Source organism: Polypterus senegalus, chromosome 1, assembly GCF_016835505.1.
Source record: "Polypterus senegalus isolate Bchr_013 chromosome 1, ASM1683550v1, whole genome shotgun sequence".
In the NCBI taxonomy this organism is placed as follows: domain Eukaryota; kingdom Metazoa; phylum Chordata; class Cladistia; order Polypteriformes; family Polypteridae; genus Polypterus; species Polypterus senegalus.
The window spans coordinates 279,527,742-279,554,012 of NC_053154.1; the positions used below are offsets into that span (position 1 = coordinate 279,527,742).

Sequence of the window (26,271 nt, forward strand, 5' to 3'; positions counted from 1 at the left end):
ACATTTCTTGGACTTGATTTGCCGTTCTGGAGTTGCCCTGCTTGATTGTACTGCAGATGAACTCCCCATAACTGATCACTTTCTTATTTCATTTAATGTGTCAGGGATGCCAGGGGCAATGACCCGGCCGGGACGCCGTGAGGGACCGGATGTGGGTCTGCACCCACCCTGGATCACGTGGGGGCCGCCATCCTGGTTGCTTTGGGGGCCCGTGGTCACCGCCAGGAGGCGCCCCAATGCCTTGGGGACCTGTTACCTCAGCACTTCCGCCACACCAGGAAGTGCTGGGGGGAAGATTAAGGAGGACACCCGGTGAGCTGCCAGGAGAACAGCCGGCACTTCTGCCACGCTGGGGCGTGGCCAACGGGGGAGTGTCGGAAACCACCTGGAGCTCATCAAGGCTGGAGTCGGATGGAAGCAGGACGAGGCAGAAGAGAGTGTGGAGGCGGCCCGAAGAAAGGCATTTTGTGGCCATGACTGTGTGTGTTGGGGTTTGTGCACTATTTGGACTGTGTCTTAGTGACCTAATTATTGTAAATAATTGTAAATAAATACGTGTGGTGGTGATTTACAACATGTCTGCCTGTCTGTTTCCGGGTCGGCTCCACAAATATTAATCTTGCACTTTCCAACACTAAGCTTTCCCGTCTCATGTCTTCTCGTAATATTAAGAATATTAACTTAGACTCTCTTTCCTCTAGCATTGATTCCCTTATGGACATTGATAATTTATCCACTCCTGAAGAACTGGTCTCACACTATAACACTGAACTTAATCATATTCTTAACTCTGTCACTCCATTAAAAACTAGTTCTGTTTCTTTCTCCTTTTCTGCTCCCTGGTTCACGCCTGAACTTCGGCTTTTGAAAGCCAAAGGCCGGCAACTTGAATGGTTATATAAAAAAACTGGACTCTTTGTTCACAAAGAGATGTACAAAAACCATATACTTTATTACAAGGACTGTATTGCCCAAACTAAATCTAACTATTATACTCTCATTATTTCTTCCAATGAAGGAAACACCAAGTCATTGTTTTTTTACTACTTGACAATATCACACAACCCCCGGATTCTTTACCTTCTCACCTTTACTCAACTGAATTTTGCAATTCCCTTATGTCCTTTTTTAATGAAAAAATCCAGAAGATTCATCAGTCTCTCTGTACAGATTCCTCCAGTACTTCATTCGAATTTCACTCGCCAACTCACTTATTTTCCTCTTTTCAGCTTCCTACTTTCTCAGAAATCTCAGATCTTGTCTGTAAGTCTAAACCATCCACCTGTCAACTGGACCCCCTCCCTACAGTTCTAGTCAAAGCCTGCCTTCCCTCTCTGGTCCCCCTTATCTCTGCTATAATCCACTCTTCTCTCACTACTGGTACTGTTCCTTCATCTTTTAAAACTGCTGCAATAACCCCAATACTGAAAAAACCTGGTGCCAATCTGACTAATTTCAGTAATTTACGTCGTATTTCTAACCTACCCTTCATTTCCAAAATTCTTGAACTTCATTCTAATTTATCTCAAAATAATCTGTATGAACAGTTCCAGTCTGGTTTTCGTCCCCTCTACAGTACAGAAACAGCACTTATAAAAATGACTAATGACCTCCTAATGGCAGCTGATTCTTTTTTAATTACTATTCTCATCCTCCTGATCTGAGTGCTGCCTTTGACACTATTTGTCACACTACTCTTCTCAATAGATTATCTTTGATTGGCATTACCCACACTCCACTAGATTGGTTTAGATCGTACCTCTCAGGCCGCACTCAGTTTGTTCATCTTAAAACTTTCACATCCCAAACCCACCACTGTTACTTCAGGTGTGCCCCAGGGCTCTGTCCTGGGGCCCCTCCTTTTCATTATTTACCTCCTTCCCCTTGGTAATATCTTTCTTAAATATAACATTAGCTTCCACTGTTATGCTGATGACACCCAGCTCTATCTCACTAGCAAACCTACTGCTTCCTTTCCCCCTCCTCACTTACAGATTGCATAGCAGAAATCAAATCCTGGTTTTATTAAAATTTTCTTAAATTAAATAGTGACAAAACTGAGGTTCTTCTCATTGGTACAAAATCAACATTATCCAAAACTGATCATTTTTCATTTGTTATTGATAATTCCTCTGTCTCCCCTTCCCCACAGGTTTAGAGTCTGGGTGTCATCCTTGACAGTACTTTATCCTTTCAGTCCCACATCAATAACATCTCCCAGTCTGCATATTTTCACCTGCGTAACATTAATGGTATTCGCCCCTCCCTCACCCCCCACACCACTGCTATCCTTGTTCATAGTCTTGCCACTTCTTGTCTGGATTATTGCAACTTTTCTTTGGTCTTTCTCGCAAATCTATTTATAAGCTTCAACTAGTCCAGAATTCAGCTGCCCACATCATTACTAGAACCCCCACTATTCACCATATCCCTGCTGTTTTGCAGCAGCTTCATTGGCTTCCAGTTCAGTTCCGAATTCAATTCAAAATTCTCCTACTAACCTTTAAGGCTATCCACAACCTTGCCCCTCCATATCTGTCTGACCCTTAGATCCTCTTCCTCCATCCACTTGACTGAATGCTTTGCTCCCCAGCTTTGGAACTCACTACCACCTGAGCTTAGAAATATTGAATCATTTTCACTTTTCAAATCTAAACTTAAAACTCATTTGTTTAAGACTGCTTTTTCTCTTTAATTACAATTGCTCTGTCTGATTTTAACTTTTGGAATTTAATTTTGTTTATAATCTGTGTTTTGTCTATTGTTCGGTGTCCTTGAGTGTTTAGAAAGGTGCCTACAAATAAATAAAATGTATTATTATTATAAATATTATTAACTCTGTTCTCTCCACAGAACTGCTGTAGGAAGAGCTAAGTTTCAATTTCTTGAACATTTGTGTGTTCATCTGCAGCAGTGCTCCATAACCATCGTTACTATTCTTCTGGAGGCTGTCGACTGTTCCTTTAGACAGTAACCTAAAATGAGTCTTTAACAAAGAAAATACTATGTTCAATATATACAGGGTGAGTCAAAAGTCATTTGAATGGCGGAAACAATTTATTCAAAAAACACACTTCATATGTGCAAGATGATTTACAGGAATGCCTCAACCTGTTCGCCATCATGTTCAACACATGTACCATATGTGGCACATAAATTGTCCACAAAAATTGTATATAAGCATATACATAGCAGTACCATTAGTGTTAACAAAATTTTGACTCACCCTGTATTATATATAAATAAAATATATATTCATTTTATTATATATATTTATTTATACTGTAGATATATATAAGGAGAGAAAGAGAGAGAGAGAAAAGATTGCAGAAGATTGATATTTGCATAGCCTGTTACGTTAATTTGATAAAATCTCCAGAGCACGCATTCTTTTAAATGCTTGGTCAGCACTTTCTCCCTCAGAGCCTGCGTATGTTATTGTGTATGTTTGACGTCACATAGACTCCCTGCAAATGCTTCACGGCACTCCAGCCGCTGCAATTTATAACAGAAGGAGCTTCTGATCTCATTAGCTTGGTCCCATAACACACCTATATGATTACTTTCAGGCCAGCTCTGATCACTAGAAAGACTGTAGAACATGATGATATATTACCTGGAGATTATCCTAAGTATGAGGTTACACTCAGCCTCAGAATGATAAGTGCAAAGCAGTAAAGATACTTCAGTCTTTTGTCGTTTCCAGGAGATGAAAGTGGCGCTTTGGCCTTAAGTGTTCAGGTCAAAGAAAGACACAAATGAAAGGAGAGAGCATTTTATGCCCCCTAAGCCAAGTCTCATTCTGGGTGCATGTTTCTGTATATGTCCCTACTGTAGGACTTTGAGGTCTTGCATAAGTTGATGACCAGTTAACCTTTACTAAATCAAGACATATGGCATTGCTTTTACATACTGTATCCTCTAGCCTTTTGCATCTTTTTCCTCAAAAACACTAGACTCTATATGCAGCCCTTCCCTAAACTTGCTTACAGGCCATTTCCCACTTTTGATGTACCAGCAGTAAAATTCCTTATTGGAGAAGAGAGGTGCACCCTATGTTAAGGATCAGCTGTACTGCAGAGCCCAGACCCAAACCAAGCAGATGCAGAAAACCATAGAACTTGCACCATTACAAACAATCTGACATTTCTTATTGGTTTCCCTGTTGCACTTAAGATCAACTTTTTAGCTAATAATCGGTGGACTGATCTGTCCATCAAGACTTGCCAAGGTGAGGGTATAATCACTCTTCCTGCAAACTAGGCTAAAAACAGACCCCGACAGTCTGTAGGATACTAGGAAGATGTCACTCAGATCTTGATTAATATTTTCTTTGCACAAAGAGTGAGTAGCAAATGCATACCAAAATCCCATTCTCGTGCTTCCCCACATAGAAACTCATCTCTTTCTTAATGAAATATTTTAAAAATGCTATTCTTAACAGCCTTTCTGCAATGTGTATTTCTTTTGTAATGCTGTGAATGTCATCTTAACAGCACCATAATCATTTACTTACTGAAACCAGCATTTAACACCTTCAGAAAAAAAAAATATCAGAGTCTTTAGAAGTGTGAAGTTTACCAAAGATAACAAGGGAAGAATTATACACCTTCTGGCAAGTGATCACACTGAAGTGGCAACTAACATGCCAGTTTCAATAGCACTGACTGAGGTCGTTGATTATTTTAATAGACACACAAAGAAATATGTGTCAATTGATCCAATTACATTGCAACTGAGCTTTCAAAATACTGCAAAGCAAAAAAGGACTACCTCATGCTCTGCCAACTTTAAGAACAAACTAAATATTTAAACAGACATGCCTTATCATGGGTAACAGTAGTTAGCATTCCCACCTCACAGCTCTAAAACCCTGTGTCCCATTCCTGGTATCTGCAATGTTGGTGCAGTCTCCATGTTCTTCAGGATTCTTTCTGGATCTTTCTTTGGGCACCCCAACGTTCTTCTTACATCCCTAAGATGTGAGAGTTAGGTTAACTGATGACTAAAACTCGGTCCACTGTAAATGTGTGCATGTGTGCTCAACCAGGGTTGGTTTCTGGCTGACTGAACTGTATTAAGTATGAAAAAAAAAGAAAATTTAACTTTAAAAATTCACATCTTGCAGACACATTGGGAAAATGCAATCATCATCTTCTTATCAAATCCTAACTTTAGAGATTATCTGGAATAAAAACCTGCAACCATCAAACTGCCTTAAGAATGCCTGCAAATCCCCTAGGAGAGCTGGAATCTATTGGTGGGAAAAAGCAGCTTTTTGCCAGCACAAACTTCATACTGGCGAGTGATGTGCAAAATGAATGGATAATAAATTATTTGTACTTCAAGTGTATTTTTATTAAAAAAGTTAGTCTTCTAAATAATTATTTAAAGTGTTCAAATCAGTTTTCAAAGCTGTGACAAGCAGTTCATAATCCAGCAAGGCTCCATTATTATGCAATATATACACACATAATTGATATATATATATATATATATATATTTATAGATATATATATATAATTTTTAAAAACAGGGGCTAATAATTTTAGTTCACTGGAGCTCCTTACTCTTGAATATGCTGCATACAATTGGTCATGTTTAAAACATTCCTGCTGTTGTTCAATTCTTGGTTTTCCTAGTGACTGGCCTTTGCTTTTGTTGATGGTCACTGCAGAACACAATTTTAGAGAAAACTATTCTTTTGAATTGAAATCAGTAATCGCTAACAATAAAGGGAACTTTGGGAGTTTTTACTATTATGTTTACAATATTCATTTGTTTACATTATTCACTGAAGTATTAGTTTTAGCGATTGTCGTCAATTGTTTTTTCAAGCTTGTACTTCTGCTTTTTTTTCCTGCCCTGACTATAGCCAGACATTGAATTTGTAACACTTAAACATGTGGCACTTGTTACAAACAATAATGTCAATTGGAGGCTGCACATTTAGGCATTACAGTAAATTAAACATTTTATGTTTGCTGTTCATTTCTGTAGTGGTTGAAATGTAACAAAATAACAGCTGGTACTATGATGTGGAGGCTTCTTAAACAATTGGTAGAAGGTGTGTACTGGCCCACTTCAAGCACTGGCTTTCTTCCCCATAAATGTGTTGTAGTGATGCCTTTGTTGATAGAGAAGAGAAGACACGGTAGTCTGAAACGTAAATAATGAAGGAAAGAACTGTTGGTCGTGTGAGATGCATTACCAGAGCTGCTCCTGTATTTAAAATTACGTAGTTACTACCTGTTTGTTTTGGACATGAGGAAACCACTTCTCCTGTATTACACTCTTCCTGGCAAACTGACTCAAGCTTTTTGCCAGACACTTTTTGCCAAACACGTCTTACCTGTGCTACATCGAACCTTCTCCCTTCCAATTCACAGCTAACGTCACATATCAGCCAGTCCAGTGACTGAAGTGAAACCATACAGGAGGTACTCTGTGTTATCGAAGTCTTGCTCTCCCTCATGATGCATTTATACATTCTACATGACATTTTATTCAAGTGGTCTCTCTTGGATATCGGTGCGGTTATCTTAGTAAATGAGATTGAGTTGTGAGGGGTTGGTTTGGTCTGCATATAGGGGTGGCGTAAACCATTGGAGATCAGAATGTCTTTATATTAATATATGATATTGAGGAGGAAGGGGGTGTAAGATCATAGCATGTTGACAATAGCAAATAAAATTGAAAAATCCTTAAAGTCCTAATCCCTTCACTTTTTTCTTTATCTTCAACACTCCTTCCACCCTATTACCAATGCCAATGTTCTGCCTGTGGCCTTCATCTGAATAAACAGGAAGCCCCATAACTCTGTGCAATCACTCTTCAGCGCTGTGCGAAGAAAAAAAGATGTAGTGCATTAGAATAGCCCCCTCACTACAATATTATTATTGACAGATACTGACAAATAATAAAACACGTCAGCTAATTATCTTTTCTGTAAAACATCACCAAATTTCAATTAAATCTGTCAAGACATTTTTAGATTTATTTTTTCTGTTGTGGGGCTTTACTCCTAAATACTAATATCAAAATGTCCTATCTTAGCAGACACCTACTGACCTACAAATACCATCCTGCCAAGTTTCAGCATTTTAACAAAACAGGCAAAAGTGTTTTTGTTAATGAGTATATCAAACAACTTTGCATTATACACTATATAATGAACTTTAATGTGATGTTGTTAGATATTCCAGATTCTTATTCTGTTTTTAAATTATACACTAAAAAATATCAAGAAGTCATGTCCTGCAAGATGAGACTTAACCAAAAGTGCCAAGAGATTTAACCAAGTCCAGGGCCGGAAATAAAATACAAAGAGTAGGACAGCTGATGTACAGGCTCTTAAATGTTCGAAATGTCGCGTGAGATGCAGATTATGCGGCACAGCAGCAAAAGCAGCAGCATCAAGCAAGCAAGCAGCTGATTGAGCAAAGAGGAGGTAAAAAAAAACTATTTGTTTCACATTGTATCACCATTTAAGAGGGGGTTTCGGAGGGGCAACGGCATCTCCTTGGGTACGTTCAGACCCCCTCTTCACAATGTGAGCGGTAGACTGGCCGCAACTGGGGGTTGGGCTACAAATGCGCCAGGGGAGCTTGTCCCCGTAGTGTATATTATATATATATGTGTATATATATATATGTGTATATATATATATATATATATATATATATATATATATATATATATATATATATACTGTATATATATATATATATATACACACACACACACACACACATACACATATATATACATATGTATATGCCTGGAAGGACTGGGAGGTGGTCTTTATGCCCCCCGGGCCACGAGGGGGCAACCATGGGGAAGGAGCAAGGAGGCTGAAGCCCAATGGAGCCCGTGGCCTCCGCCAGGTGGCGCCCCGAGTGTCGTGGAGCTCGGGAGATCGACACTTCTGCCACACCTGGGAAGGTGGGAGAAGATCCTTCCAACGACACCCGGAGTGTTTCCGGGTGCAAGGGCGGCACTTCCGCCACACCAGGAAGTGAATTAAGAGGGTAAGTAGCAGTCAGGTGCCGCTACTCAAATGCACTTGATTAATTGATCATCTGCAAGTGTGACTGCCTCTATAAGCAGACGTTGTGGCAGCTTGCTGGTCTGGAGCATTCAGGTGTGTGTTAGCACAATGTAACGGAGTAAAGAGAAGCATTTGTTGCTGCCCATCAGTCTGGGAAGGGTTATAAGGCCATCTCCAAACTGTTTGAAGTCAATCATTCTACAGCAAGAAAGATTATTTACAAGTGGAAAACATTCAAGACAGTTGCCAATTTTTTGTGCAGTGCTCACAGAAATTGCAAAAAACTCAAGAGCTACAACTCAGCATGTTAAATATTAAAAGTTCACAGCAGTACAATAAGAAAAGACTGGACAAGTATGGCTGGTTTGAAAGGATTGCCAGAAGAAAACCTCTTCTCTCTAAAAAGAACATGGCAGCACAGCTTAGTTTGTAAAGGTGCATCCTAACTAACAACAAGACTTCTGGAATACTGTCCTTTGGACAGACAAGACCAAAGTGTTTGGCTATAAAGCACAGCACCACATTTGACAAAAACCAAACACAGCATATCAGCACAAACACCTCATACTAACTTTCAAACACTGTGGTGGAGGGGTGATAATTTGGGCTTGTTTTGCAGCCATAGGAACGGGGCACCTTGCATGCATTGAGTCAACCTTGAACTAATCTGTACACCACAGTATTCTAGAGTTAAATGTGAGGCCATCTGTTTGACATCTAAATCTTGGCTGAAACTAGGTCATGCAACAGGGCAATGATCCCAAGCACACTTACAACGGAGTGGCTGAAAAAGAAAAGCATCAAAGTGTTGCAATGGCAAGTCAAAGTCCAGACTACTACTGAAATGCCGTGGCAGGGCCTTAAGATAGCTGTGCATAAATGAATGCCCGCAAACCTCAATGAACTGGGGCAATGTTGTAAAGAAGATTGGGACAAAATTCTTCCCCAATGATGTGAGAGACTGATAAAGTTACACAAAAAATTATTACTTCAAGTTATTGCTGCCAAAGGTGATTATATAAGCTATTGAATCATGGGGTGTACTTCATTTTTCACACATTTTATCTTTTATCATTTATGGTGGAATCTGTTGTGTGGTGTTTTACACCTAAGGTTAAATCATTTTAGAGCCTGGTAATGAACAGATGTTTTTATATATACTATACACACACACTTTTCCACCACCATTTTTTCAGTTTTTATTAGAATGTAAACAGTCTAGGTTACTAAAAACAGAAAAATAACCTAATGTTCATAAATATACAAAAAGGTATTTTTCAGGGGGCAAGTAATGGGTTAACAGCGTACAGCTTTTCTGCAGCAATGGAAGTTAGTTAAGCCTTGAAGATTGATGGTAATAATTTCTAAAGGTACAAACCCTCTGAATGTATAAAAGTAGTGCTGGAACCTACTGTGTTGCTCCACCCTCTGAAGCATTATTTGGTCAATATTGCACTATGCTGTATATTGTAAATTGTTATCATAATGGAGACAAAAATGCAAGCTAGACAGAGCATTACAACTTTTAAAATTGTAGGTCTTTCCTTTACGATTGCAAAGCAAACCAAGTTGTCAATGAGTACGTTTTTTTTGGAACCATCAAAAGGAAGATGAAATCCAGAAGAAAGAGTGACAGAAACAGGTCTGGCAGACCAAAAGCCACCGCAGAATCAGAAGACTCAGAAGTTTCAACAGATTGCATGATAGGCGCACACAAAGTCCACACAGACTTAAGGCTAGTATGTACTACTAACTTGTACGGGATGAATATTTTGGTTCAGAGCATACACTGATACAGGTTATGAATTATTTTGTGTTTTATATTTATAATTAATTTAGAACACTTTTCAGAGATCTGTTTTTACATTTACATTATAGAATCTTTTTGTGTTTGGTTAATGCAAAAAACGTCCCAAATTAAATTCACTGTGAGTCAATATTGTGTAAAAATACAATATGAAAACTTCCATGGGGTGAATATTTCTTACAGGCACTGTATAGTATTAGTAACATTATTGGTTTGACTCGTACCATTTTGTTTAATACTGTTTCCATAGTAGTTGCTTTTATAACTTTTATAACGACTAGAGTCCAGGAAATCACGTTTTACTAAAATGGTTATCTGGTTTAAATTATTATTCATGACAGGTTGTTAATATTCATGTATGTATAAGTTACTCCCTCAAAGAACAAACACACATAATATAAGAAATGTAATACTATGCACTAAATAAATATTGATGTGCATATGTAATGCTCCTTTTTTCTAACTAGCTTGATTTAGGAATTATATTTCACATTGGCCAAATTAAAGTTTTCTTTTTTCTTCATCTATGCTGTCTTCCAGCTCTATTGTCTCCAGTTTGTAAAAGCAGTAAAACTTTACTTTTCATTTTTAATAATGATTCCTGTCTATAACTGCCTAATGCAGTATACAGACTCAGACAAGTGATTAATAACCCTTATCAAATATTGCTGAAAGTGCCTTAATTATACTCCCTGTTGTTATTTCAAGGATGACAAGTAAATTTGCCATGTCCCTGGAAACACAGGAGTATTAAATAGAAGTAATATAAAACCAAGAACAAGATGAAGCATCAGCCTTAAGTAGAACTTTATTTCCATAGCCGTTCAGCAACAACACTCTTCTTTAAGATTACTGACAGACAACTGAAGGTAAGCACGTGACAGATAACAACATTTATTTATATAGCACATTTTCATACAAATAAATGTAGCTCAAAGTGCTTTTACATAATGAAGAGAGAGAAAAAAGACAAAATAAATAAGAATTAAAATAAGGGAACACTAATTAACATAAAATAAAAGTAAGGTCCAATGGCCAGGGAGGACAGAAAAAAACAAAAAAAAATAATTCCAGCTGGCGATGTTTATGTGGTGAGGCACTTACTAGTAGCCTGTCATCATGCTGCTGTTAGGTTTGTGTAAATAGCAATGAAAAAATGCAAATATCCATCTAGATAATTTAAAAAAGAAACCCTTTCCTGGATTTTTTCAAGTAGATTTCATCAGTGACATAAGGAGATAAAGAAACTGCCATCTATCTGTATGAAGACATTTCAAGTGTAAATTATGTGGGACTTGTTGGTAAGATTTTCTTTAAGTGACCTGTTGTTGCAATTGACATTTCGTAGACTTCACAGTATTTGGACTGTTTGTGCTGTGCTGTTGGGCTGTGGCAGCAAGCTGCAGACATCAAATGGGCATCACACAAGCATTCTGTAAACCTCATTACTGACGATCAGATAGGGCACTGACATGTGCCAGAATGCCAGACAAGTTACATACTGTAATTCTCACTGAATAATAATAAAAATAAACTACAGCACAAGTGTTGCTTGCTGTTTGCTTGAAAAACGTATTCTAATGTACTTTTTCACAATTGTAAATGTTTTTCTTAGGATAGAGTCCATCCATCCATTTTCTAACCCGCTGAATCCGAATACAGGGTCACGGGGATCTGCTTAGGATAGAGTGTCTTATTTAATTTATTAAGCTGTATCTTTTGTTTCATTTTATTTTTTCCCCCATTTAGGCTTACATGCTTTCAACCTGCACACTGCAACTTCATGACAGACAGCATGGGTAAGGGCTACTTTCACATGCAAACATGTAATTTATTCTGATGTGATAAACTGACCTTTTTAGTGATGCTGTCATTATTTTTATACATGCAGTTGAGTCTTACCCACATTAGCCTTCAAAAATATCCATAATCAGCCACATTAATACAATAGCAATTACCCAAAAATCCACTAGTTATACCACTTTCAAACAAACATACAATGTATGTTCGTGGTCTGTTGCAGCTGATTTACCCCCCTCCTGCTTATATATAAATATATAGGAGAAACAATATTCAATATACAAAAATATTTAAGAAATATGAAAAGTGATCAGATATTGGTCTGATTTTAAATGATATGGATCACATTCAATATTTGCCCTGTCACTATATTACTCAGGGCGGCACAGTAGCGCCGCTGCCTTGCAGTACGGAGACCTGGGTTTGCTTCCCGGGTCCTCCCTGTGTGGAGTTTGCATGTTCTCCTGTGTCTGCATGGGTTTCCTCCGGGTGCTCCGGTTTCCTTCCACTGTCCAAAGACATGCAGATTAGGTGCATTGGCGATCCTAAATTGTTCCTAGTGTGTGCTTGGTGTGTGTGCCCTGCGGTGGGCTGGCACCCTGCCCTGGGTTTGTTCCTGCCTTGTGCCCTGTGTTGGCTGGGATTGGCTCCAGCAGACCCCCGTGACCCTGAGTTAGGATATAGCGGGCTGGACAAGGACTGACTGATTGACTATATTACTCTCCAAAAACTTTACAATGAGCCACCATAATAAACACAAACCAGTGAAAAATGGAATATAATGGGCCCTTTTATCCACCATCCAGAGCAACTGACCCAGAGCAATTGTTGTATGTCTTACACACTTAGCTCTTACCATACAAGGTAACTAAATGTTCACCTGTACGTGTGGTAAATTTATCATGGTCTGAAACAATGACTCACATCCTTGAATTGTCATCAGGTTAAAATTTCTTCTTTAGGGTTATTTTGAACTGCCTCTTTTAACCTAAGGCATACAAAGATATGCTTATGTAATTGTGTCTGCATTATATCTGCAGACTTAAGTTGTCAACAGCTACAAGATATTTTTTTCTGAGATATTAATAACATATCTCCACTGCTGAGCACCTGTGAGACAGTTTCTGAATGTAGACTGCTTGTGCTGCTTTATGTTCTGTATGAAGGTATAGAAAGACAGAAGTTGGGAGCATGCACTGATACAGCACATCGCTGCACCCACCACACCACCTCAGGATCCCAGATTAGGACCCAAACGCAGCCGTCCAATGGGTGACACCTCAGCACCACACTAGTTCAAATGCAGTGGAACAGTGGAAGGTGGCTGGAGTGCCAATCCTGCCACCAACCCCCAGGTTTTCCCTGCAATGTGGAAGATGCAGGTTAACATCAAATCCACTATAGTGATCAGAAAATGACACCACAAACATAGCTGATGAAAAATGCAAAAGCACTGCCTATATATATATATATATATAATATATATATAGTGTAATGTGCTGCATTTTCAAATAATCATGAATATTTGAATATGTATTAATTTTGCTTAACCTCACAACCTCTAAGTAGCAACTGTTTAGGAGTTATTGCAGTTTTAATTAAATACATGTATACCCCATTTAATTAACAAAAGTAATAAAGCATAGTGCTCCAGTAAAGGAATTTGCTTGCTTTAGTGAATACATTTGGTTGTTTCATTATATTTATTAATCTCTTCCAGTCCTTGGTTCATCCGTATTTGCAAAGATGTGCTTTGTTTTAAAATTACTTATTTTATAAGGATTTTCTGAAGAAGCATTTATAAATAGCAACCATGTAAATATATTCTAGACCAAATACACTGCATATTTTAGATGAGATAGTACAGTTCCTTTCTTATACCATATGTATAATATGGAGAAGGTGGAATACGTAGTTTGTAAAAGACTGGTAACAGTTTATGATAAAGCTAAAAACACTGCAGTAACTATAATAGGAATGAAGTAAGGAGAAAAATGTAATTTAAAACACTTAATTCAGTCTTTACTCTACCTACCTGTATGCCACTAATTTCAAGCAAGAAAGATGTTAAGTTAAAAAATGTAGGCCTCTAAAGAGGGGCAAAGTCTTTTCACACAGACCATTACTGGGGAAGCCTGACAAACTGACTTGTACAGTTCTGATGGAAAAAGATCCATGGAGCCAAACATACAGCAGCCTCTGACTATTTGCTTATCTATCTATTCTTGATGTGCTTCAAAGTTAAAATCCTTATCTGAATAAAAACACTTTGTTTAAAAGAAAATACATTTCAAATTAATATATTTATTAGCCTTCTTCAGCATACATAGAAGTGGAAAAAGCAGCCATTTACAATTTTTTTTTAATTTCATAAGGTCACAATACATACCATTGACAATTACTTGCTTTTTAAACATAGTGATAGTTCAGAAACCCTGTCGGAGCCCTTGTAATTGCTGCTGTACTCACCTGCATTTTTCTACAAGTGATTTGGCTTCATCTAGCCGAGCATTAGACAACAGCACAGTTCGAGGATCCGTGATATTAAAGAAGTGTTTAAGGCGTCCAATAAAGGTAGATTGGTCCCATCGAGGTGCATCAATGTTAAACTTATTCAAATCCATTTTGCTACAAGAGTATATACTAATTTCCCTTAAAGAAAAAGCAAACCAAAAAGTATTAGCTGAGGTTTATTACTTTTTTTAAACTAGTCCAACACTTTCTTCACATTCTTCTTTAAGACAGTTAATTCATAGCAACAACAGGAAAATATTAAGCAAAACTGCTCAATTTACAACTTAATAGCAAGACTAAAATAAATATACAACTGTTCCCCTAGAATTTATACAGGTCAAATTATGTTATAATGAATACCGAAGTAGAAACATTTTTGGAATAGCAAATACTTTTTGTTGGCCCGGACAAACATTCATACAACATCATGTTTAACAGATTTAGTTTTAATGAAATGTAAATTTCAGTATAACAAATGTTTCTTCAAGCAAAAATGGCCACCAAAGATAATAATGCAATGCATTTTTTTTTTGAGACTCATTACTGTTGCTGAGTCTCCAAAACCCTGCAACAGGCTGTCACTTTCTTGTTAGACCAAAAGAAAGTGACAATCTATTGAGACATTTCTGGTCTCAGGAAGGCTCGGTGAGAGTGCAGGCACGACATCATACAAGTATAGCCAAATTCAGAGTCAGTGCTCCACCGAGTGTCTGTGTGGGTAGTTGTATTGTGTGTGGATACTTGTACTGTGCGAGTTTCATAGTAATTCTCAAAGTTTTCTTTGCAATGGAAAAAAAAAGTGAGAAACGTGGTCAGTTTACACTGAACAAATGTACATCTAACATCTCATTTTTCATTCTGTTTTCAAACCTGTATTTCTTTAAAAAAAAAAAAAAAGTTACATCTGACGTTTCATTTTCAAATAAAATATATCCAGATACTGGCAGGCTTGGGTCAGAGTTGCACGAGAGACAGGAAGGTGAGTGCAGGTTTTCAAGGAAAATACCTGGGGCCTCATGTATAACGCCGTGCGTAGAACTCGCACTATAACATGGCGTAAGCACAAAAGCCGAAATGTGCTTACGCACAGAAAAATCCAGATGCAGGAATCTGTGCGTACTCCAACTTCCACGTTCTTCCGCTACATAAATCCCGATCAGCGTGAAAACTAGCGCTTCGTGCCGCATTATATAGCGCCCCAAATCCTCCCAGAATTACGCCTCTTTGAATATGCAAATCAATATAAATCGCCCTTAAGCGCAGCCTTCTGTGAAAAGACAATGGGAAAAGCACGGGAAAATATAAAATTTCAGCGAATACCAAGTGGAGGCAAAGGAAAAACATACTATTTGTTCAAATAAACCGTGGTATAATCAACAAAATGAAGTTGATCGAGTGACATAGCGTGTTGGAGAAACTTGAAAGCTCACATTCACAAAATCGCACAGTGCGGAAATAAAAAGAAGTCACATATCAAAGTTGCCGTGAAAGAAGAGTTGTAAGCCCACTGTCTGAGTGTCATATGAAAGCTTATTAGGGTACAGAGAAAAAAGGCACACGGTGGGGAAAAAGCACGAAATGTCAACTTTAATCTCGAATTTTCCACTTTAATCCCGTAGTTTATTTTGTCATTTAGTAGAACATTATAAACTTCATCTTAAAATCGTTTAATTAACCAGTTTCTCAAAATTACATCGTAATTAAAGTAGCACGTTAAATGCTTTGTTTTGTATTTGATCTTCTACTCGTATGTGATCTATGTGTGTGAATCACTACTTGCTTCTTAAACTGGCTCTCTTCCTCCAACTGGACACAGAGTCCATTACATTTGTGATATTACAGCTCTCTGAATAACTAAAATACTGAGATGTATCGTGATGTCATTTTCATGATGATAGGAGCTAAAGCACATTATTAAACATGTGTTTCATGAGCCTCGTGCTCATGACAAGCATTATCTTTTGTCGAAATTTGTCGCTGCGTTTTTAGCTGTGTTGTTATTTTCTCTTTCTGTTTTATATTCAATATATATTGGCGTGGCCGCCCCAAGAGTCCTTGCTTTTCTTTCCCCAAGTAACCGATCGCCACACAATCAGCTCTGTAATAGGCGTTAAGCCATCTGTAAGCTTAGCGCCGATTCTTCAAAGCGTTTAAAGAACATTGAAATATCTTAGTAGTACATGTTTAATTATTCTATCCTTCACGACACTCCCAGTGAAGAATATAGATTATTTAAATGAAGTTAAAGTTTTATGTGTATAATTTAACAAACATATTTTGCTGCATTTCACCTTAAAAATGATATCGTCATCATATGTAAATCGCGCTTTATAAAGTGGCCCAGGTTGTGAGATATTATAACTGTAGTGCAAGTTTACAGTGGGGTGATTGTACTTATAAGTACAAACCGTTCTACAAGGAGCAATTGATTGAGTGCATTTAAAGTTCTTGGGATTAAACTGTTTCTGAACCGCGAGGTCCGTACAGGAAAGGCTTTAAAACATTTTGCAGTGGCTGAGACAGCGTGTCCTTAAAGCTGTATACCGATAATTCTCTTTCCGATCAGCTGCTGCTGTGATTCACACTCAGATACAGTGATATAAATACTCCGAGTGTGCAGTGAGAGTAATATGGAAAAAGATGATCCGCTGTGGCAACTCCTAGCGGGAGGAGCTGAAAGAAGAAGAAGAAGAAGAAAAAGAAGTGAGAGTAACAACGCTAAAGCAGTTATGGTATTTGGAATACTATGGCTGTTCCCTGGACCATTATATTGTTACGAGTTAATTACAATCAGATGCATTACACTAATAAACAATATGCGGTTAGTTTCTGTGTATTTATAAAGCCGCGTCATGAAAATAATGAGTCATCACACAAGAACAGTAGCATTGCTTTGGCTGGGTGCGCCAGTTTGCAAAACCGAGCGGAGAACTTGCGTCGACAAGGCATGAGGTACCGTGGAAAAGTCGTGGCTTTCGCCAAGTGTAGGTTTTATACATGCGATTTGAACGTGGAAAAGTTCTTACGCAACATTTCTGTGCGTACGCACCGTTTATACATGAGGCCCCTGTACTTTATTACTGTGTAGAGAAGACAAGTACAGTCTCAAGACTTCATTCAAAACAGGAGCAGTTAATTCAGTACTCAAGCACATGAGATAGAAGCCATGGCACAGAGGTAATCGTCCTGCTTTAACTCCCATCTTCAGATAAGAAGAACACCAGTGGCTCGGAATCACTGCTGTGGCAGACCAGGGGCCTCATGTATAAACGGTGCGTACGCACAGAAATGTTGCGTAAGAACTTTTCCACGTTCAAATCGTGATGTATAAAACCTACACTTGGCGAAAGCCACGCACTTTTCCACGGTACCTCATGCCTTGTCGACGCAAGTTCTCCGCTCGGTTTTGCAAACTGGCGGCACCCAGCGTCAAAGCAATGGTACTGTTCTTGTGTGATTACTCATTATTTTCATGACGCGCTTAGAAACTAACCGCATATTGTTTATTGGTGTAACGCATCTGATTGTAATTAACTTGTAACAAAATAATGGTCCAGGGAACAGCCATAGTATTCCAAATACCATAACTGCTTTAGCGTTGTTACTCTCACTTCTTCTTCTTCTTCTTTCAGCTCCTCCCATTAGGAGTTGCCACAGCGGATCATCTTTTTCCATATTACTCTCACTGCACGACTCGGAGTATTTATATCACTGTATCTGAGTGTGAATCACAGCAGCAGCTGATCGGAAAGAGAATTATCGGTATACAGCTTTAAGGACACGCTGTCTCAGCCACTGCAAAATGTTTTAAAGCCTTTCCTGTACGGACCTCGCGGTTCAGAAACAGTTTAATCCCAAGAACTTTAAATGCACTCAATCAATTGCTCCTTGTAGAACGGTTTGTACTTATAAGTACAATCACCCCACTGTAAACTTGCACTACAGTTATAATATCTCACAACCTGGGCCACTTTATAAAGCGTATTTACATATGATGACGATATCATTTTTAAGGTGAAATGCAGCAAAATATGTTTGTTAAATTATACACATAAAACTTTAACTTCATTTAAATAATCTATATTCTTCACTGGGAGTGTCGTGAAGGATAGAATAATTAAACATGTACTACGTAAGATATTTCAATGTTCTTTAAACGCTTTGAAGAATCGGCGCTAAGCTTACAGATGGCTTAACGCCTATTACAGATGCTGATTGTTTTGCGATCGGTTACTTGGGGAAAGAAAAGCAAGGACTCTTGGGGCGTCCACGCCAATATATATTGAATATAAAACAGAAAGAGAAAATAACAACACAGCTAAAAACGCAGCGACAAATTTCACAAAAGATAATGCTTGTCATGAGCACGAGGCTCATGAAACACATGTTTAATAATGTGCTTTAGCTCCTATCATCATGAAAATGACATCACGTATACATCTCAGTATTTTAGTTATTCAGAGAGCTGTAATATCACAAATGTAATGGACTCTGTGTCCAGTTGGAGGAAGAGAGCCAGTTTAAGAAGCAAGTAGTGATTCACACACATAGATCACATACGAGTAGAAGATCAAATACAAAACAAAGCATTTAACGTGCTACTTTAATTACGATGTAATTTTGAGAAACTGGTTAATTAAACGATTTTAAGATGAAGTTTATAATGTTCTACTAAATGACAAAATAAACTACGTGATTAAAGTGGAAAATTCGAGATTAAAGTTGACATTTCGTGCTTTTCCCCCACTGTGTGCCTTTTTTCTCTGTACCCTAATAAGCTTTCATATGACACTCAGACAGTGGGCTTACAACTCTTTCCACGGCAACTTTGATATGTGACTTCTTTTTTCCGCCTGCACTGTGCGATTTTGTGAATGTGAGCTTTCAAGTTTCTCCAACACGCTATGTCACTCGATCAACTTCATTTTGTTGATTATACCACGGCTTATTTAAACAAATAGTATGTTTTTCCTTTGCCTCCACTTGGTATTCGCTGAAATTCTTATATTTTCCCCGTGCTTTTCCCATTGTCTTTTCACAGAAGGCTGCGCTTAAGGGCGATTTATATTGATTTACATATTCAAATAGGCGTAATTCTGGGAGGATTTGGGCGTTACATAATGCGAGTGCACGAGCGTTAGTTTTCACGCTGATCGGGATTTATGTAACGAAAGAACGTGGAAGTTGGAGTACGCACAGATTCCTGCATCTGGATTTTTCTGTGCGTAAGCACATTTCGGCTTTTGTGCTTACGCCATGTTATAGTGCGAGTTCTACGCACGGCGTTATACATGAGGCCCCAGGAGAGTGTGAGGAAGAGCAGGTCAAAGCCCAGTGTAAAATGTACTAAACATTGAACAACAAACAGTTACATGGTAAGACTGATTCTGTGGAGGACAGCCAGTTACATTGCCCTTGGCTTACTGTTTATCAGATGCAGCAGAGCAGCTACGGAACTGTTCTTGCACCGCCGCCTTTATAGATGGCAATTTGCCAGTAACCCTGGATACAATAGTATACGTTATTTTCCCCATATTCGTCATAATTAAGTTTCCACTATAACTAAATATTTTTAAGGTTCTATGAATTTTGTTACAATGGGATTCCACCTGTACATAGTCTAAATGAGATACAAAGTTAAGCACTATGTTTTTAATTCATTTGTATATGATGTGAGACTAGCTTAAAATACCCGGCACTGCCCTAGCTTCTTGTACATTCAATATCAGCATTTGTGGAAATTTGAAAATGAAACAACATATTCAAGTTATTCCAGTAATATTTAATTTACATATTCATATAGTGTATCATTTTGTTCTTTTATACTACATACATAATGGCTAATTGTTTAATCTAATGCTTTGCAATATCCAAGATTTTTGAGTTTCCTCTCTGGTGCAAAAACATATAAATGTGTTGGCTTGCCCACTCTGGAGCAAGCAACATATACTTGACCACTGGAAAAGCATGGACTTTTTACGTCAATGTCTGCTACCTTTAGTTACTCTTCTTGTGCCTCATTTGTAGTCATCGCAAATACAAGTCACACTGGATATTGCAGTTGCTTAAAATCAAAAGGTATGTCATGGAATAAATGCATCTTCTCCTTTAAAACTATGACTTCTAGCAAAGCATACATAATGACCCCCTACTATGGAAAACCTTTGGTCTGTCAAATTGAATCTGCCATCTTGAATTTTGAAATATCAATTTCAGATTTGTAATCTGCGATTCAAAAAACCCAGAGGTACCAATATTTGTCAAAAATTGGAAAATAAAGAAACACAACATGTGTGTTAAAATGATAAAACTGGGGGGATGGTGGGGGGCAAACTTTAGTCTAGAGCTGCAACAACTAATCAAGAAAAATCGACAAATTTGATTATTAAATTTATTTCGATTTCATTGTTGAATAATTGGATCAGTGAATGCGGCAGCAGTGCATTTCAAATGGCAATGTCAAAATTGCAACCTAGGAACACTTTTCTGTTATGGTCTTCCAAAATATTGTTGGTTTGTAAAATATGCAAAGCAAAACTGGCACAAGAGTAGGACTGTCATGCATTAGTACCTGAAGAGGAAACACATGGGAGCAAGTGAAGATGCGTCTTCAGCACAGTAAGATAAAATCCAACAGTTCAATATTAGAGTGTTTTCACATTTATCTTAGTGGACCAGAGAACACTCCTGAGTCTGTCCTCTGCTGCACCCCTGCTGCATTTGTTTACTTCCTGGCTTAAACGTATGTGATTCTGTCGTCGGGAGTGCACTCATCGTGTACAATTGTTATCAACAATGGAATAGAAATAATGGATCATTTGGAACAGTTTGTAACTTTTGTGCTACTGGCATTAACTTGGTTTTATTATTATACTTTGCAAATGTGAATGCGACCTTAAATATAAATTTAGGACTAATGTTAAATTGGTAGTTCTGCTGTAGGTATATTATTTGAAATTGGTCAATTTGAATACAGGCGGTCCCCAGGGTATGAGCGAGGTTAGTTTCTATCGTCAAGTCAGAACAGATACAAGGTTCTTATTCTGCGTCAGTCAAATGTTTTGTCGTAGTATATAAGATATATTTCACATTTTTATGCATACACACTCAACACAGTGTTGGCGACAACGTGATTTGGCTTAAAACGGCAAACTGCTGAAGCCGCGCAATGTTCTAATGCAAGGGTACGCTATAGTGCACATACTGAACAAAACTGTCAAATGATTTAGAAATTGACTAAGTAATTTTATAGCTGTCCTAAAGAAAGAGCTTAAGTGTTACATTTTAAAATTGCTAATGTTATATTATTTTAAAATATAAAGAAAAATGACAACACTTATCAACTGCATAGCTATTGGTAAAAATATTATATTTTGAAGACTTATACTGTATTCTAATTTCAGCAAAAAAACATGTCAGACCATGGTTTGAGGAAAAATGTCTCATGCACACCACAGCAAGCAGCTGCCCTGACTGACTGTGTCCTAAATATGCTGGTAACTGACATGAGGCCAGTCTCCATGGTGGAGTATGATGGATGTAAAGCAATGATTTGTATGCTTAATCCACATTTCACTCTGCCTTCAAGGACACATTTTAATAAACTGATGGAGAGGGTTACTGTATACTACTGTATATGATTAGTCAACTGGTTGGCCTGTAACTGCAACACTGTCTGACCCTACTGTCACACAGAGAGGCAAGTAGCACCTTGACTTAAAAGCTGAGTAATGGAGTCTGCTGAAGAGCTTTTTACTACTCTTAAACCTTTTGAATGTGTCACTGTGTTTCTAAGTGCAGAGAAATTCTCTACAATTTCTTCAATACCCTCACTTGTAAAAGGGCTCATGAAATACATAAGGGATGGTATGTTTGAGTCAAGTGCAGCGCAGGCTTTTCAAGTGACTTGCAGCGATGGAGGAAGGAGGACATATTTTTAGACTCTGCACCAAACACAATAGTCCTCGCTACTGCACTTGTCCCAAGATTTAGAAAACTGAAGAATATAACACCTGAGCAACTGTTCCATGTGCAAGATAAACTACAAACACAGGCACTTGAAGTGAAAAAGGAAATGGATCACCAACTGTGTCAGGAAGGCAAAATTTGTGCTGCCAGTACCTCAACCAGTAATACAGCTGCTGGACCTACAACTGCTGTCACTGTCACTTTACTTGACTCGCTCCTTAGCTCGGGAATCAGCGGTGAAGAAGATAACAGAGATGTGAAAGGTGAAGAAATCTATGAACAGGTTTTAAGGAATGAGAACCTCACATACTTGGGCGAGAAAAAAGCTTCCAATGAAGAAAATCCATTACATTGGTGGAAGACTAATGAGGCTAGATACCTCACTCAGGCCAGGCTTGTGAAGACGTATCCCTGCTACCTCAGCACCATCTGAGCATCTCTTTTCAGTTGCAGGCAAAGATGATTTCCAAAAAGAGACAGCCTTAGCCAAGAATATGTGGACATGCTTACATTTTTGCATTGCAACTCAAAACTCCTGTAGAACCATTTTACATCCCTGGTGACAATGATGAAGCAATTTCAGAGTTTGTTTTTAAAGCTCGCTGCTGATATAGCAGTTTCAGCTATAGGTTGTTATTTAACTGTTGTCTGTTAATTGTTGGAGCAATTTAAGTAACATAGCTAAGATGGATACGTTTTCTGCAAAGAAAAAAAGTTCATTGCACTTTAAAGTACAGTGGAACCTCGGTTCACGAGCGTCTTGGATCACGTACAAATCGGTTTACGACCAAAAAGTTTGCCAAACCTTTGCATCTGTTCACGACCACAGACTCTGTATACGAACAAGCCAGTTTCCCTTTTGGTTTGTGCGCGCAGATGATTTCTGCACGTGTTCAGTCTCTCCCTGTGCAGCGATCAAGAGATAGAGAGACGGAGAGACACACACACACGCAAGAGGGAGAGACACACACGGACGAGTGTGAAAGACATACACACACAGACTGGCACGCGAGCGAGAGACACACCCGAGCGAGAGACACACAAACATACACACTCTTGCACGCGTGTGTGTGTGTGTGTGTGTGGGAGGTGGTGAGAGAGAGAGAGAGAGAGAGAGAGACGGCTGGACACATAAGGCTTGTTTTTAAAGAGACAGATCCGAGCATTGTTTTAACCTCGTTGCATTTAATGAAGACTTTTTTCTATTGGATTTTAACCTCCACTTCACTTCTGTTTACAACGATCGGTTCGTAGCGTGCATTATTGCAATGTTACTTTTCTTGGTGGTTTATTAAATTACAGATTTTTGAAATGTTCATTTTTTTCCCTGTACTTAAAACTCATTAAAAAAAAGTGTTTTAGGCAAGGGGTTTGTAGTTTTCTCTGTTGTTCAATGTTTTCTCAGTGTTATTCAGTGTTTTTTACATTTAGTTTACTATTACACTGTGCATTCTATGGTATAATTAACTATATGTGTGCTTAAAAATCTTTAAAGAAATATATTTACATACAGTTCGTACGCTCTGGAACAGATTAATTGTATTTACATACAATTCTATGGGGGAAATTACTTCAGTTCACGACCAAATCGGTTTACGACCAGAGTTTTGGAACCGAGGTTCCACTGTATTTTATTACACTCTACATAGTTTTTACTCTTTTCTTATACCTTTTTGTTATTGTAGCTGGAAGAGTTATAATTAAATCTTGCTCATATTATGGGAGAAATGAGGAAAAAATAATTTCAATAAAGTTTTGGTGATAAAAGTATGTTTTTTAAAATTCCAACTAAGCGAAAAAATAATTGACAGATTAATCAATTATTAAAATAATCATTAGTTGCTGCCATGATTTGGTCCAGGTCAGTCAAAGGGTTTAGCAAGCACATACATTCTATTATACAGTGCATCCGGAAGGCTCTATTCAATAAGGGAGCGCACAAAAAGGCGAGCTTCAAAAGGGCGACCTCAATTGGGCGCAGCGAATAAAGGCGTTCGTAGATAATTTAGTTCAAATGGCTCTGGAATATGTGAAGAGCAACAAAGGTGCAGATCTGCTTGCTCGTAGTCGAAGGCTACACAGAGACACTTCGGAGCAAATTAAATCAGTAGTCCTTGATTATGCTAATAGACCGCATCTCGAATATCTACGTGGCATTGCACATAATCTGCAGCTTCAAGTGTAACACAACAATGAGTAAGAGCAGAAAACAATGAAATATAGAGGGCTTTAGAAATAGTTCATTAGAAGTTCATGCATTAATTGGATGTTTTAATATTCTTGCTTTCGCCTTTTTATACGTTCAATCATTGCCTTTATCTAATAAATTTTCTGTAATAATTTTGTTGCGTTTGCCTTTATTCACTGCGCCCAATTGAGGTCGCCCTTTTGAAGCTCGACTTTATTTACGCGCCCTTATTGAAGGATACCCATCCGGCTAGTATTCACAGCGCATTACTTTTTCCACATTTTGTTATGTTACAGCCTTATTCCAAAATGGATTAAATTCATTTTTTCCTCAGAATTCTACACACAACACCCCATAATGACAACGTGAAAAAAGTTTACTTGAGATTTTTGCAGATTTATTAAAAATAAAAAAATTGAGAAAGCACATGTACATAAGTATTCACAGCCCAAAATTTTGCTCAAGTGCATCCTGTTTCCCCTGATCATCCTTGAGATGTTTCTGCAGCTTAATTGGAGACCACCTGTGGTAAATTCAGTTGATTGCACATGATTTGGAAAGGCACACACCTGTCTATATAAGGTCCCACAGTTGACAGTTCATCTCAGAGAACAAACCAAGCATCAAGTCAAAGGAATTGTCTGTAGACCTCAGAGACAGGATTGTCTCGGGGCACAAATCTGGGGAAGGTTACAGAAAAAAGTCTGCTATTTTGAAGGTCTCAATGAGCACAGTGGCCTCCATCATCCATAAATGGAAGACGTTCGAAACCACCAGGACTCTTCCTAGAGCTGGCCGGCCATCTAAACTGAGTGATCGGGGGAGAAGGGCCTTAGTCAGGGAGGTGACCAAGAACCCGATGGTCACTCTGTCAGAGCTCCAGAGGTCCTCTGTGGAAAGAGGAGAACCTTCCAGAAGGACAACCATCTCTGCAGCAATCCACCAATCAGGCCTGAATGGTAGAGTGGCCAGACGGAAGCCACTCCTTAGTAAAAGGCACATGGCAGCCCGCCTGGAGTTTGCCAAAAGGCACCTGAAGGACTCTCTGCCCATGAGTAACAAAATTCTCTGGTCTGATGAGACAAAGATTGAACTCTTTGGTGTGAATGCCAGGCGTCACGTTTGGAGGAAACCAGGCACTGCTCATCACCAGGCCAATACCATCACTACAGTGAAGCATGGTGGTAGCAGCATCATGCTGTGGGGATGTTTTTCAGCGGCAGGAACTGGGAGACTAGTCAGGATAAAGGGAAAGATGACTGTAGCAATTTACAGAGACGTCCTGGATGAAAACCTGCTCCAGAGCGCTCTTGACTTCAGACTGGGGCGACGGTTAATCTTTCAGCAGGACAACGACCCTAAGCACACAGCCAAGATATCAAAGGAGTGGCTTCAGGACAACTCTGTGAATGTCCTTGAGTGGCCCAGCCAGAGCCCAGACTTGAATCCGATTGAACATCTCTGGAGAGATCTTAAAATGGCTGTGCACTGATGCTTCCCATCCAACCTGATGGAGCTTGAGAGGTGCTGCAAAGAGGAATGGGCGAAACTGGCCAAGGAGAGGTGTGCCAAGCTTGTGGCATCATATTTAAAAAGACTTGAGGCTGTAATTGTTGCCAATTGTTTTTTTTTATTTTTAATAAATTTGCAAAAACCTCAAGTACACTTTTTCACGTTGTCATTATGGGGTGTTGTGTGTAGAATTCTGAGGAAAAAAAAATTTTTAATCCATTTTGGAATAAGGCTGTAACATAACAAAATGTGGAAAAAGTGATGCGCTGTGAATACTTTCCGGATGTACTGTATATGTATATGTATATATATATATATATATATATATATATATATATATATATATATATATATATATATATATATATATAGTATATAGATTACTCTGTATATCAATGCTGTCAAAAAACTGTGCCTGCATTCATTCTTCAG

At 38.4% G+C, this 26,271-nt stretch overlaps 1 protein-coding gene across 2 annotated transcripts in view; it reads right to left on the reverse strand.

Moving 5' to 3' along the window:
- The window catches only part of sfxn2 (sideroflexin 2), a 58,421-nt gene that overhangs the window by 24,778 nt on the left and 7,372 nt on the right, over positions 1–26,271 (reverse strand). For both annotated transcript variants that reach the window (XM_039775282.1, XM_039775274.1), the window contains exon 2: positions 14,127–14,309. In XM_039775282.1, coding sequence (XP_039631216.1) covers positions 14,127–14,281 — 155 coding nt within the window. In that variant the 5' untranslated portion in view covers positions 14,282–14,309. The remainder of the gene's footprint in view (positions 1–14,126; positions 14,310–26,271) is intronic.